The sequence below is a fragment of the Mesoplodon bidens genome (genome assembly GCF_964165515.1).
Source record: "Mesoplodon bidens genome assembly, chromosome: X".
Taxonomy (NCBI): Eukaryota; Metazoa; Chordata; class Mammalia; order Artiodactyla; family Ziphiidae; genus Mesoplodon; species Mesoplodon bidens.
This window is the reverse complement of record NC_138163.1, coordinates 125,505,259-125,517,951: the sequence shown is the minus strand read 5'-3', so window position 1 is coordinate 125,517,951 and position 12,693 is coordinate 125,505,259. Positions and strand designations below refer to the sequence as shown.

At 46.6% G+C, this 12,693-nt stretch overlaps 2 protein-coding genes across 2 annotated transcripts in view; both read right to left on the bottom strand.

The window, feature by feature from the left end:
• Positions 1 to 4,321, bottom strand: part of LOC308609492 (sex comb on midleg-like protein 2) — a gene marked incomplete at its 5' end in the record, with an annotated part of 41,654 nt that extends 37,333 nt beyond the window's left edge. The window contains 1 exon segment of the mRNA XM_081223137.1: positions 4,258 to 4,321. Coding sequence (XP_081079263.1) covers positions 4,258 to 4,321 — 64 coding nt within the window.
• The window catches only part of LOC308609219 (sex comb on midleg-like protein 2), a 142,793-nt gene that overhangs the window by 4,378 nt on the left and 125,722 nt on the right, over positions 1 to 12,693 (bottom strand). The gene's annotated exons all lie outside the window — the stretch shown is intronic.

The following is a 12,693-nucleotide window of genomic DNA, read 5'->3' as shown; positions in this document are numbered from 1 at the left end:
AAATGGATTTGAGACCTAAATGCAAGACCGGACACTATAAAACTCTTAGAGGAAAACATAGGAAGAACACTCTCTGACGTAAATCACAGCAAGATCTTTTTTGACCCACCTCCTAGAGTAATGGAAATAAAAACAAAAATAAACAAATGGGACCTAATGAGACTTCAAAGCTTTTGCAAAGCAAAGGAAACTATGAACAAGATGAAAAGATAACCCTCAGAATGGGAGAAAATGTTTGCAAATGAATCAACGGACAAAGGATTAATCTCCAAAATATATAAACAGCTCATGCAGCTCAATATTAAAAAAACAAACAATCCAATCCAAAAATGGGCAGAAGACCTAAATAGACATTTCTCCAAAGAAGACATACAGATGGCCAAGAAGCACATGAAAAGCTGCTCAACATCACTAATTATTAGAGAAATGCAAATCAAAACTACAATGAGGTATCACATCACACCAGTTAGAATGGGCAGCATCAGAAAATCTACAAACAACAAATGCTGGAGAGGGTGTGGAGAAAAGGGAACCCTCTTGCACTGTTGGTGGGAATGTGAATTGATACAGCCACTATGGAGAACAGTATGGAGGTTCCTTAAAAAACTAAAAATAGAACTACCATATGACCCAGCAATCCCACTACTGGGCATATACCCAGAGAAAACCATAATTCAAAAAGACACATGCACCGCAATGTTCATTGCAGCACTATTTACAATAGCCAGGACATGGAAGCAACCTAAATGCCCATCGACAGATGAATGGATAAAGGAGATGTGGTACATATATATATACAATGGAATATTACTCAGCCTTAAAAAGGAACGAAATTGGGCCATTCGTAGAGACGTGGATGGATCTAGAGACTGTCATACCGAGTGAAGTAAGTCAGAAAGAGAAAAACAAGTAAGGTATATTAATGCATATATGCGGAACCTACGGATGAACTGGTTTGCAGGGCAGAAACTGGGACACAGATGTACAGAACAAACATATGGACACCAAGGGGGGAAAGTGGCCGGGGGAGGGGGTGGTGGTGGTGTGATGAACTGGGAGATTGGGATTGACATATATACACTAACATGTATAAAATGGATAACTAATAAGAACCTGCTGTTTAAAAAAATAAATAAAATAAAATTCAAAAAAAGAAAAAAGAAACTGGACCACCTGGCCCATGTACTATGTGTTCAATGATATGCTTTTAACTTTTAAAGGATACAACTGGTATTACACAACCGCACTTTGTGGTGACCATGAATTCCCAAACTTGTTCTCTAAAAATCAGTATCACACTTCCCTGGTGGTGTAGTGGCTAAGAATCTGCCTGCCAATGCAGGGGACACGGGTTCGAGCCCTGGTCCGGGAAGATCCCACATGCCGCGGAGCCACTAAGCCCGTGTGCCACAACTACTGAGCCTGCGCTCTAGAGCCCAAGAGCCACAACTGCTGAGCCCGCGTGCTACAATTACTGAAGCCTGCACACCTAGAGCCCGTGCTCCACAACAAGGGAAGCCACCTCAATGAGAAGACTGCACACCACAAGGAAGAGTAGCCCCCGCTCGCTGCAACTAGAGAAAGCACGCGCGCAGCAACGAAGACCCAATGTAGCCAAAAATAAATAAATAAATAAATAAAATTTTTAAAGGTGACATTTAAAAATAAAACAATAAAAATCAATATCAATTCTGATGATAATAAAAAATGCAGAAATAATGTACAAAAGTAAATGTTGTTATCAAACAAATTAAATTCAAATTGAATCTCACAAAATGTGAAACAGATGACTACAGGTAAACTAGATGTGAAATATCAACTTGGTAAACCATTTTAATGAATATGAAAAATAGCACAATAGGCAAAATGTATGGTCTCTAAATGGGCTTTTTTATTTCTTAAAGTTGGTCTGAAAAAGAACATGTTTAGGCTTGAAGTATTAACTCGTAGATCACATTTACATTGCATATCTTGGATTCAGTACATTTATTTGCAATAGACCAAAGTATCAGAATAAAGTAATAGCTAGTATAAGGTGGTGTGAATATGGTACTAAATTAGGAATCACATGGTGTAGGTTCCAATTCAGGCTCTCTAGCTATCCAGAGGTATTAACTTTGGGCCAGATACATCTACTCTTTTGCCTCTGTTTTCTCATCCATAAAACTTTGGGGTGGGATTTGGAGAGTCCCAACTATTAAGTCCCAAGACTTAATAGTCCTCATGGAAAAGAAATAGAACATTAGAAACTACCTAGTTATCCAAACAAAAGGAAACTGGTTAAATAAATTATGGTATTTTCATATGATGGAATGGTATATTGCCAATGAGAAGCACATTCTCAAAGAACATTTATTAATATTAGAAATGCTTGTGAAATGCTTGCTTCTTAAAGGGGGGTAAGATTCAAAGCAGAAAAATACAGCATAATCTTAACTTTGAGAGCAGAAGGAAACATACCAATGGTTATCTCTATGTCACTATCTCTGGGTGGCAAAATTATCTTCATTAGACTTCTCTATATTTGTTAAGATTCTCTACAATAAAGCTTAGACTTTATAATCAAAAGAAAATAACAAAGGCAACTGAAATTTTATTTTTAAGACAAGTTTTTGTATATCAACTGATCTTTTAAACTAGTATGAGTAAAGCTACTGACAATTCCACTAAGGTTTCTCAGTTAATTTGCAAAATTCTAATTGATTCCTTTAGGTGTATGCATAGCCTTCAGAGGCAATTTTTAACACATTATAATATTTAGAAGTTTTTTGAAGATTATGCTCCCAAGGTGCAAGGAGCTAAGTTGCCATGAACTTACCAGATAAGGCATAGTTCACAATGGTGAGGGCTGAAACCTGCGTCTCACATGACAGCTAGTGCAAAGAATATACACAGCAAAACAGGGCAGATTACAATGGCCAGATCATTCCGATTTTTTTAGCAAAACTGTGCGTCAGTACACTGAACAATTACTTTCTAAATCTTCTGCCCAGGACTCTAAAAAGCAGCCCTTCTACTCTCCTAGGCAAACTTTAGAGACTACAAAGTCGGCCCGTTGGGGGATAATACCACCAAAATGTGCCCCATCGCCCAGCACTTGCTGCAGGCAGGCTTGAAACTGAATCGAGCCCATGCTCTGCTTTATAAAACAATGCGTAGAAAAGTTGCTTGTAAAATCTCTACTTGTAAACATTGAACCAGTTGACCACTTCGTGTCATAAAACCCCAGAGCAGTCCTAATTCGGGGAGAACCGGGTAGAAGAGGGAGGGAAGCGATCCCCAGCAGACTAAACTAGGGTCTTTTCTACCGAACGACCGTGCTCAACCATACTGCCGGCGGGGTGGGTCCTGGAGCTCACACCGAAGGACTCCCCTGCTTTACAGCGGTCCTCACATTTTGCAGTGTTCTGACTCCCGCATCTGCCCTCTTGAAGCAAAGAACAGGCTCTATGCGCGGGAATTTCTCCACACACACATCTTTTTTTTCTTTCTCCTCATTTGCTTATTTACTATAAAACAACGAGGCTGCCCAATCTGTCTTTGGTCAAACGCAGTTACGATCTAAGCCTCAAAATCAACGTCTCAGTCTCAAAAGATGTTACAGTGAATCAACTCGCTAGTTTGTCAATTCTTTAAACTCAAAATTCTATATAAAATTTTGGTGGTGAGCATGCTGTAGGGTATACAGAAGTAGAAATGTAATGTTGTACACATGAAACGTATAATGTTATAAACCAATGTTACCTCAATGAAAAGCAAATCTAAAAAGAAATAAAAATAAAGTTGTAACATTAAAAAAAAATTCTATGTAACGTCTGAGAGTCTTGGTCCTTCCTGGACCCCTACCTCCTCCGACAGGGAAAGAGAAAGGATGATGGATCAACTTGTCCCAGAAAGTCAGCACCAAGTACTTAAAAAATAAGTAGCCAAATCTCAAAAGCTCACACGTTCTGGCATCCTGGGAGAGACGGTGGGAAACACACCCCACCCCCTGCAGCGCTGCTGCAGTTTTAGGTTGCCAAATGCAGACTCACTCTTCCAGCAAAGCCAATCCTCTCCTCCAAAGAGTGTCCCAGCCGCTAAGCCAAATCGCTTTCCTGGAGCAACAAGCAGTGCTCAGCAGCTGCTTGTGGCGCATGCACACGAGGCCTTGAAAAAAAGGTCAAAGGAAAAACCGCTGCTGCACAGAACTGCTCTGGAGCTAAAGCGTGGCACACCGCCCTCTGGAGGGCGCAGGAAACAACCGCGGTGGCCCACCCTCCCGCGTGAGGACGGCTGTTCTACGGCCACTAGAGGTCCTGTAAGGAAACACCGCCCTCATGCAGGAAACGAGGCCGGGCCTCACCACGTGCTGGCGCCACGAGAACCCCGGGGACGGAGCCAGCTATGGGTCACCTCAAGTCCCAGGGACGCCATGAACCCTGGAGGCCTGAAAGCCCCAGGATCCCCTCCATCCCCCAGGACGCCATGAACTCTGCACACACCTCGAGCCCCAAGATCCTCTCAAGCCCCTGGGACGCCATGAACCCTGCGCCCCGCTGTAAGCCCCAGATCACCTCAAGCCTCTGGGACGCCATGAACCGTGGGATCCCGGAAGCCCCAGATCCCCTCGTGCGCCTGGGATGCCATGAACACGTGGACCCCGGAAGCTCCAGATCGCCTCAAGCCTCAGGGACGCCATGAACCTTGGGACGCCGGAAGCCGCAGATCCCCTCGTGCCCCTGGGATGCCATGAACACGTGGACCCCGGAAGCTCCAGATCGCCTCAAGCCTCAGGGACGCCACGAACCCCAGGGACCCCAGAAGCCCCAGATTACCTCAAGCCCCTGGGAGACCATGAACCCCGGGACCCCTGAAGCCCCAAATCACCTCAGATCTCAGGGACGCCACGAACCCCGGGTACACCCTGAGTTCCTGGGATGCCTCGAGCCTCAGGGACGCCCTGGACCCAGGGCTAGACTCTGCCCGCAACACCTGGGTTCCCACGCGCGGCCTGACCAAGCTGGGACCGCAGCCGAGAGGCCACCACCTGACGCGCCGTGGCCGATTAACAGCCACTCCCACGGTCACCTGTGCAGCCCTCTAGGTGGGCTGGGTTCGAAAGCCGTTAGAGCCTTTCCCCGGGCGGGGTGAGGAGAGGCAGAAGCTATTGGGAAAGCTTCGGGGAGGGCCCCTTACCCTGCTCCGCAGACATCGTGAGGCGGGGAGCCCAGCTCTGAGTGCCTCAGGCTCGGCGTCTGCGCTGCGTCCGGGTCGCGACTGTGCACACCGGAAGCGGCGAACAGAAGGCGTGAAAAACCCCCGAGGTTTCTGCGGCTGCGCAGTAGCGCCGGGCGTGCTCACTCGCCTGCAAGGGAGGGGGGCCAAATGCGTGACGGGAAGTGGGGTGCCTTGCCTCCCTCACTTTCTACCTATATGTAGATGTTTTTAAGTGTACTTTTTTCCACACATACAAAAAGCAATGTGAACTGGTAACCACCAGGGTAATTCCACCCTTTCCAAAATGTTCTTCACATACAACACATCATAGAAAAAGTGTAGAATGTAAGAGATTTGAGTTCAGACTTTGTCTAAGGTTTTCCGGGGTTTGTACTCGTATCCAACACCAGCTTTGGGAACAAATCCGGGAATAATCCAACTTTCGAAATGTGCCCTTAATAAGGCCCACTAAATCTGTGCCACCCTGCCCTTCAGCTGCACCACTCTCTATTTGCCATTTTCCACTGTAAGAAGTCAGTATTACTGTCCCATATTAAAGATGAGAAAACTGAGGCTTAGGTAGTTTCATTAACTTGCTCAAAGCCACAAGGCTAGTGGCAGAGTTATCATTTGAACACATGTATTACCCCCACCCCATAGCACATGCTCACATCCCCTGTTATTCTACCTCCTGCTCAATTGCTTCTGGAACTTTCTCACATCCCTTGAAGCCTGGTCCAGTAGGACATCTGTTCTAATAAGTCCTACACCAAGACACTTTCCTACAGCCCCCTGGTAAGGAATGAGTAGCTCCTTCTCTAGGACTCCACAGTGGGTTCCCGTCACCTCCTTTTAGCACTTAAGTCACTTTGCCTGTTATTAGAAATCTTTGTAGACAGTCTTCTCGCCTAAGTTCCTGGAGAGAAGCACCACATCTTATTTATATTTAAATGGCACTTCCTTCACAAGGTTCTAAGAATTAAATGTTATAAAATATAGAGCACCCACCACAGTGCCTGGAATTTTGGTTCCGTTTCACTGTGGCAGTTATACAGTGACTCTTGGCACTGTGCATCTCCTCATTTGGGGGGCAAAGTGAGAGAGAGTTTCTTCACTCGTAAGTTTCTACCCACTCCTTGGATAGAAATGTAGAGTTGCTTCACTGGGGTATGGGAGTGTAAATATGTGTAAGAGGGTGCACAGGAAAGCTGAGTAATAGAAAGGATGCACTATGCTGGTGTTAAAATCAAACACAAACAGAAACCGGTCTTGAAAGTTCCCTGAGCATACAAAACCAGTTTAGTCACACAGGCAAAGCTTAATTTAGTTTATTTTGCAAGGCAAGTGAGGCTAACTTAACCTGGGTCACTTCTTGCTTATGCCTCTGAAAATCACAGGTGAAACTTAAGTTATTCCCCCAAATTGATGAGGTGACCACTAACCAATTCCCTTTCATTTAAGAAAATTCTAATATTATAACCAATCACTGTGAAGAAAATCACTGCCTCCACACTACATAAGCTGCTTTATAGCAATATACTTCTGAGTCTCATTCCATGTTTTAGTTTCAGTGCTCCTGGTTTGCAAACTGTCCTTTTGGTGTGCGCAAAATAAATTTTTTACTAATTACTGCCTCAGTGATTCATCGGTTTCACTTTTTTTTTTTCTGAACTTTTGACACTGGTACTCCCTTTCAACTTCACATTCACCCTTTAGCCTGCTCTGTGGAAATTGATATGGACCCTTAATTCTTCCCTTTGCCAGTAGCACAGTTTAAGCACAGTAGGAGGTGCTGGAGAGAGATTGTAGAGGGAACAAGTTTTATCCTACAAGGCATATTGCCGGCAAGTTCCAGAGGGTCGATTTGCAGCAAGTTCCACCAGTACAGCAGCACAGTGATTTGTATCATTCAGTCATAGTTGTGCCCTCTTGGGCCCACTATCAGCCCTAGAGGTAGTAACTGTTCCTCACAGCTGTTATTCCCATATTCTTTAGAGTTTTCTTTTTTTCTTACTAGCCAATCCCTCATTACTCCAATCCGCTCTTATACTTAATACATCTTTGTATTAAACTTTCTCTGTTCCAATTATTGTGTGATTTTTTTTTCTCTTCGTCGTACACACAGACTGATCCACTCACCCAATGTACCCAACGTCTGTTCCTGGAATGTAACCGAACATCCGGCAGATGCTCGACAACCCCTTCACTTTCATTTCTAGTCAGACCTCTCCCTTCTTTCACTTGACCCCTCTTCTCCAAGAAGGGACACAGAAGGGAAGGTGGAAACGCTTCCTTAGCCATGGTTCTCTCCTAAGGCCAGCATTCTTCTTCTAGTCTACCTAAGCTGCATCACCCTGACTGAGTAGGGTGGAACGTAGTGCCCAGGAGACCTTGCAGATATGGGAGAAGTGGGAGGAGACGCTGGTAGTGCCATCAACCTAAGCTTAGGTATGAGCTGAGCCACCGTCCCTACAGAAGAGGATGTCTTTCTTTCCTTCTTTCTTTCTGTCTCTTTCTTTCTTTTATTTTGGCTGTGACAGGTCTTAGTTGCGGCACGCAGGATCTTCATTGCGGCATGCGGGATCTTTAGTTGAGGCATGCGGACTTCTTAGTTGCAGCATGCAAACTCTTAGTTGCAGCATGCATGTGGGATCTAATTCCAAGACCAGGGATCGAACCTGGGCCCCCTGCATTGGGAGTGTGGAGTCATACCCACTGGACCACCAGTGAAGTCACCAGGTTGTAGTAGTTTTGAGGGAGTTGGCTGGATGGAGTTTTGATGGATGGTTCGATCCCTGGTCCGGGAACTAGATCCCACGTGCATGCCACAACGAAGAGTTCCAATGCCGCTACTAAACATGCCACAATGAAGATCCCACGTGCCGCAACTAAGACCCAGCGCAGCCTAAATACATAAATAAACTACTGCAACCCTGATGACCAACCAGGCACATGAAAAGATGCTCAACATGACTAAGCATCAGGGAAATGCAAATCAAAACCACAGTGAGATGTCACCTCGCACCTGTCAGAACAGCTATCATCAAAAAGAACACAAATAACAAATGTTGGCAAGAATGTGGAGAAAAGAGAACCCTCGAACACTGTTGGTGGGAATGTAGATTGGTGCAGCCACTGTGGAAAACAGTATGGAGGTTTCTTAAAAAACTAAAAATAGAACTACCATATGACCCAGCAATTCCACTCCTGGGTATATACCCGAAAGAAACAAAAACACTAATTCGAAAAGATACATGCACCCCAATGTTCATAGCAGCATTATTTACAATTGCCAAGATATGGAAGCAACCTAAGTGTCCATCGATGCATGAATGGATAAAGAAGATGTGGGATATAGATAGATGGATAGAGATGAATACTCTTCAGCCATAAGAAAGAATGAAATTTTGCCATTTGGAACAATATAGATGGACTTGGAGGGTATTATGCTAAGTGAAATAAGTCAGACAGAGAAAGACAAATACTGTACAACGTCACTTATATGTGGAATCTAAAAATACAACAAACTAGTGAATATAACAAAAAAGAAGCAGACTCACAGAAATAGAGAACAAACTAGTGGTTACCAGTGGGGAGAGGGAAGGATGGAGGGGCAATAGAGGAGCAGGGAATTAATGGGTACAAACTATTATGTATAAAATAAGCTACAAGGATATATTGTACAACACAAGGAATATAACAAATATTTTACAATAACTATACGTGGAGGGTAACCTTTAAAAATTGGGCATCACTATATTGTACACCTGTAACTTACATAATATTGTACTTCAACTATACCTCAATAAAAAATTAAAATTAAAAAACAAAAAACCCAAAATGAAGTAATTGATTATATTCAATTCAAATTATTCAATTTTAAATAAATAAATTTTAAAATTATTGATCCAGCAAACAAACAAACAACAACAACAACAACAACAAAAACCAATGCAACCCGGGGACGGATCTCACAAGGCAGTACTGAAGGTTGCCAATCAGCCTGAAACGCTGGGGGCTGCAGAGCCCAGGTGTGGAACCTCACACCTGACCAAGACCTCTGTCCCTGCGTCCTTGCTGCCCCCTCCCAACTCCCACCCCACGGGGCCATGACGGGGCTGTTGGATCCAAGGCCTTAAGAACACTTCCCAGTGTGGGGGGCGGGGGAGGGCTGGCAACAACACAGGAACAAGTTTGACCAACTTACATTCTCTTTGTAGAGACAGGGAAAGGCCCAAGAGAGAAAGAGAGCACGGCCTGCGTCCCAGCGGTTGTGAAACTGGATCCCATTGGGTCATTAACGCCGAGATGTGTGTGTGCGCATGCATGCGTATACGTGCACGTGGGGGGGGGGGATGTGCGCGAGGGAGATGGGGGTACGATGGGGCTATGATGGGGGCTGAGAATAGGAAAGACACTCGAGGGAGGACACAGGGGTTAAATAAGAGCCAACCCCTCTCCACTGCTGTGTGACCTACAAAGAGGTGGTGGCATCGGGCGAGGAAAGTGTGACAACAGCTTGTGTGCCTCCCAGGCTGAGCCTGGGCCTGGGACCCCGGGTCCGGGCAGCAGTGCGGCGCCCCCCCGCCCCAGGTGGTGGCACAGGACTCGGGGCCTCTCCTCACGTGCCTTCTTTCTGGTGGTGACTCGAGCCCCACGTGGCTTCCTGGCCACGGTGCGTGACTCCTGGGCGCCTGGGTGGGGTGGGGAGACCCGTCCACACCCAATCACACTTTCATGCCAAGAAGCGGCCGCAGCGCCCGCCGCCCTCCCCGTCGGGCCCGGAACTTTCTGCTCCTGAGCGCGGTGCGTCCGGGTCGGCAGCGTGGAACCCAGATGGCCGGCGGTCGAGGCTTCTGGGTGCCTTCCTGGGTTCTTCCCCGGCCCGAAAGCTCACCTAAGACCCCCTGCCAAAAGCTGGCCTTCCCAGACCTCGGGCGATCTGCAAAGTAACCGCTAGTATCATTTGAAAGGAAAAGGTGGTTGTGCTGGACCGTCTGTGGGCTGTGCTGAACCCAACAAACAACTCGGGCCGCCCTCAGAGGGACGCCTACGCCTCTGAGAAGAGCTCAGAAAAGGTGGAATGAAATCGCTGGAGTCGCCCCCAAGCACAATACGTGGATGGGATGACATGGAGGGCACAGCGCACCGTGGACGATCGGTTCCCTTTGCTGAGAGCTCTCCTCCCCGCCCCCGATAACTGCCAGAATGATCTATCTAGAATCCAGGTCTGCTTGTGTGACCCCGCGCCACCCCCCAGTTTATAATTAATAGCTTCCACAGCACAGCCCTTGAGAGCCATCCAAAGCTGACCCAAGGGCCTTCCTGTTCCAAGCCTCGTTCAGCTCTCCAGGACCCATGTTGAAATTCACTTTAAGAATGAATTAAAATCTTCTTTAATATCAAGGCCACACGGCTGCTTTCCTGGGGCTCCAGTGTATCAGGAGTGAGCTGTGAACAGGATATGGAAGAGGGAGCAGCAGTGGAGGGAGAGGCAATGCTGGAATAAAGGGACACCCATTGTGTCAAGCTGCTTCCCATCCTCCATCTCCCCGACTTCTCACACCCCTGGAAGGAAGTAGTGATCCTCGCCTCTGAGAATTTAGCAAAGTCCCACAGACAGAAATCAGCAGAGGAGGGGAATCTAACCCTGAGTCCCTTGGGTACATCTTTCTCTTTCCGACCTGTTTGTAACATACCTGGAAAGAAGCTGATGCTTTGGGACCAAGAAAGTGCTTCAAAAGGAGAGACCAGGAAAACACTAAGGGGCCCTTTGTGGACAGGGTAAAGCCAGGAGGAGCCTGCCCTGAGGATGTTAGGCCCCAGCACACCCAGCGGCCTGTAGAGACCCCCGCATCAGGGCTCCCCACAATGGAGCACTGGAGATCCTCCACTGGGGCTCAGGGGAACACTATAGAAGATTATCTGCTATTTAACGTAATCCTCTTCTGTTAAATTTCAGATTTTGTACTATTTTATAACATGCACAGGAGTACGTGTATTGACCTTTCCCTGAGGGGCGGCCCCATCCTGGACTCTCGTGGCTTCCCAGGGCTGAGCCCTCACTGGCTGCTGCCCCATTACACTGCAGGCTGTGAGGATTGCTTCATAAGCCTCTGAACCATCTCTTCAAGCTCCATGAATTATCCCACACCACAGCAAAGAGAGGCTGACAACAACTGGACCCTCCCCCTATCCGGCCCAATGGCAATTTCTAATAGTCTCCATCTTTACTGGTCTCTAGAATCCCACCGGCAGCAGCTCAAGCCCTCCTCCTTTTTCTGAGCCTGAGGGCCTCACACGTACATCCCGCCCCAGCCCGTCCTCCCGCCCCTAGCTCTCCCTCTGGGCCAGTTCTCCTCCAGATACCTCCCCTCCCCTTCCTTCTTGTCTGTATCAAGAGAAGGGCTCCTTGTGTCTGAGGGCAAGCCCTCTGTCTACACACCAGAAACCCCAGGCCCTTTTCCCTGTCTGGAATGCCAGAGCACGGCCAGCCTACCCCAAAGGAAAACCACCACCCCTGGCCAAAGGCTTACTTCACCCCTTTAGGTACCTGTGTTCGTCTTTGGCTACCCAGTTACTCCAGTTGCTGGAGGAAAGATGTGACAGTGTGATTCTGAGGCATTTCTCATCCCTTCTGTACCCCACTCACACTTCTGCTAGAGGCGCTCCTGAAATATCAGAATGCCCCTGAGACTCGCTTGCTGTCACTCTACAGTTCCCATTCTAACTTTGAAATGAAAAATTATGTCCAGTCTAACCTGGGGAGGCTTTCAAAGAAACAGGTCAGTAGCCCAAGGTAACTGAAAACAAATTCTAATATTTACTTGTTTTTACATATTCACTGAAGGGGCCACAAATCATAAACTGCTCCTAACTCCTGAAATCCCCGTCCTTCACAGCTCTCAGCCCTCACGTCTGCCCACTCCCAGCCTCCCATGCTATGAAGCCACTGATATAACGTGTCCTTGTCACGTTCTCTACCTTATACTTTTCATCCCATCCCTTAAACTTCAACTATCATCTTTACATGCATGATGATCAAATATGTGTGTGAGACCAAGAATGCTGGTTGTCTACAAAATCAGTTCTCCTTTTCTCAGATTAAGAGCCTTTTGACTGGGCATGCAGCCACCGAGTTAAAAGACTCCCCAGAGCCTAGGAGTGGCTGAATGTGAACATGGATGTGATGGCAAGAGTTAGAACCACCATATTGGGCCAGGAGATGGAAGCCACATGCTGAGGAAAGCAGAACAAGATGAGAGGAGTGCGGATCCCTGATATATGTGGGACACCTCCTACTACCAACATGAAACAAGACAGGAGTACGTTTGTATCTTTTTGAGAGTCCTGAGATTTGGGGTCTCTCTGTTAAAGTACCCAAACCGATATCCTAACTAATGCAATAACTGAAGGAGAGAGGAGGGAGGCATTTTTACCCCTCTGTGCTTTCCTTTCCTTGCAACGCCCATCCCTCCAGGGATTTTTTTTTTT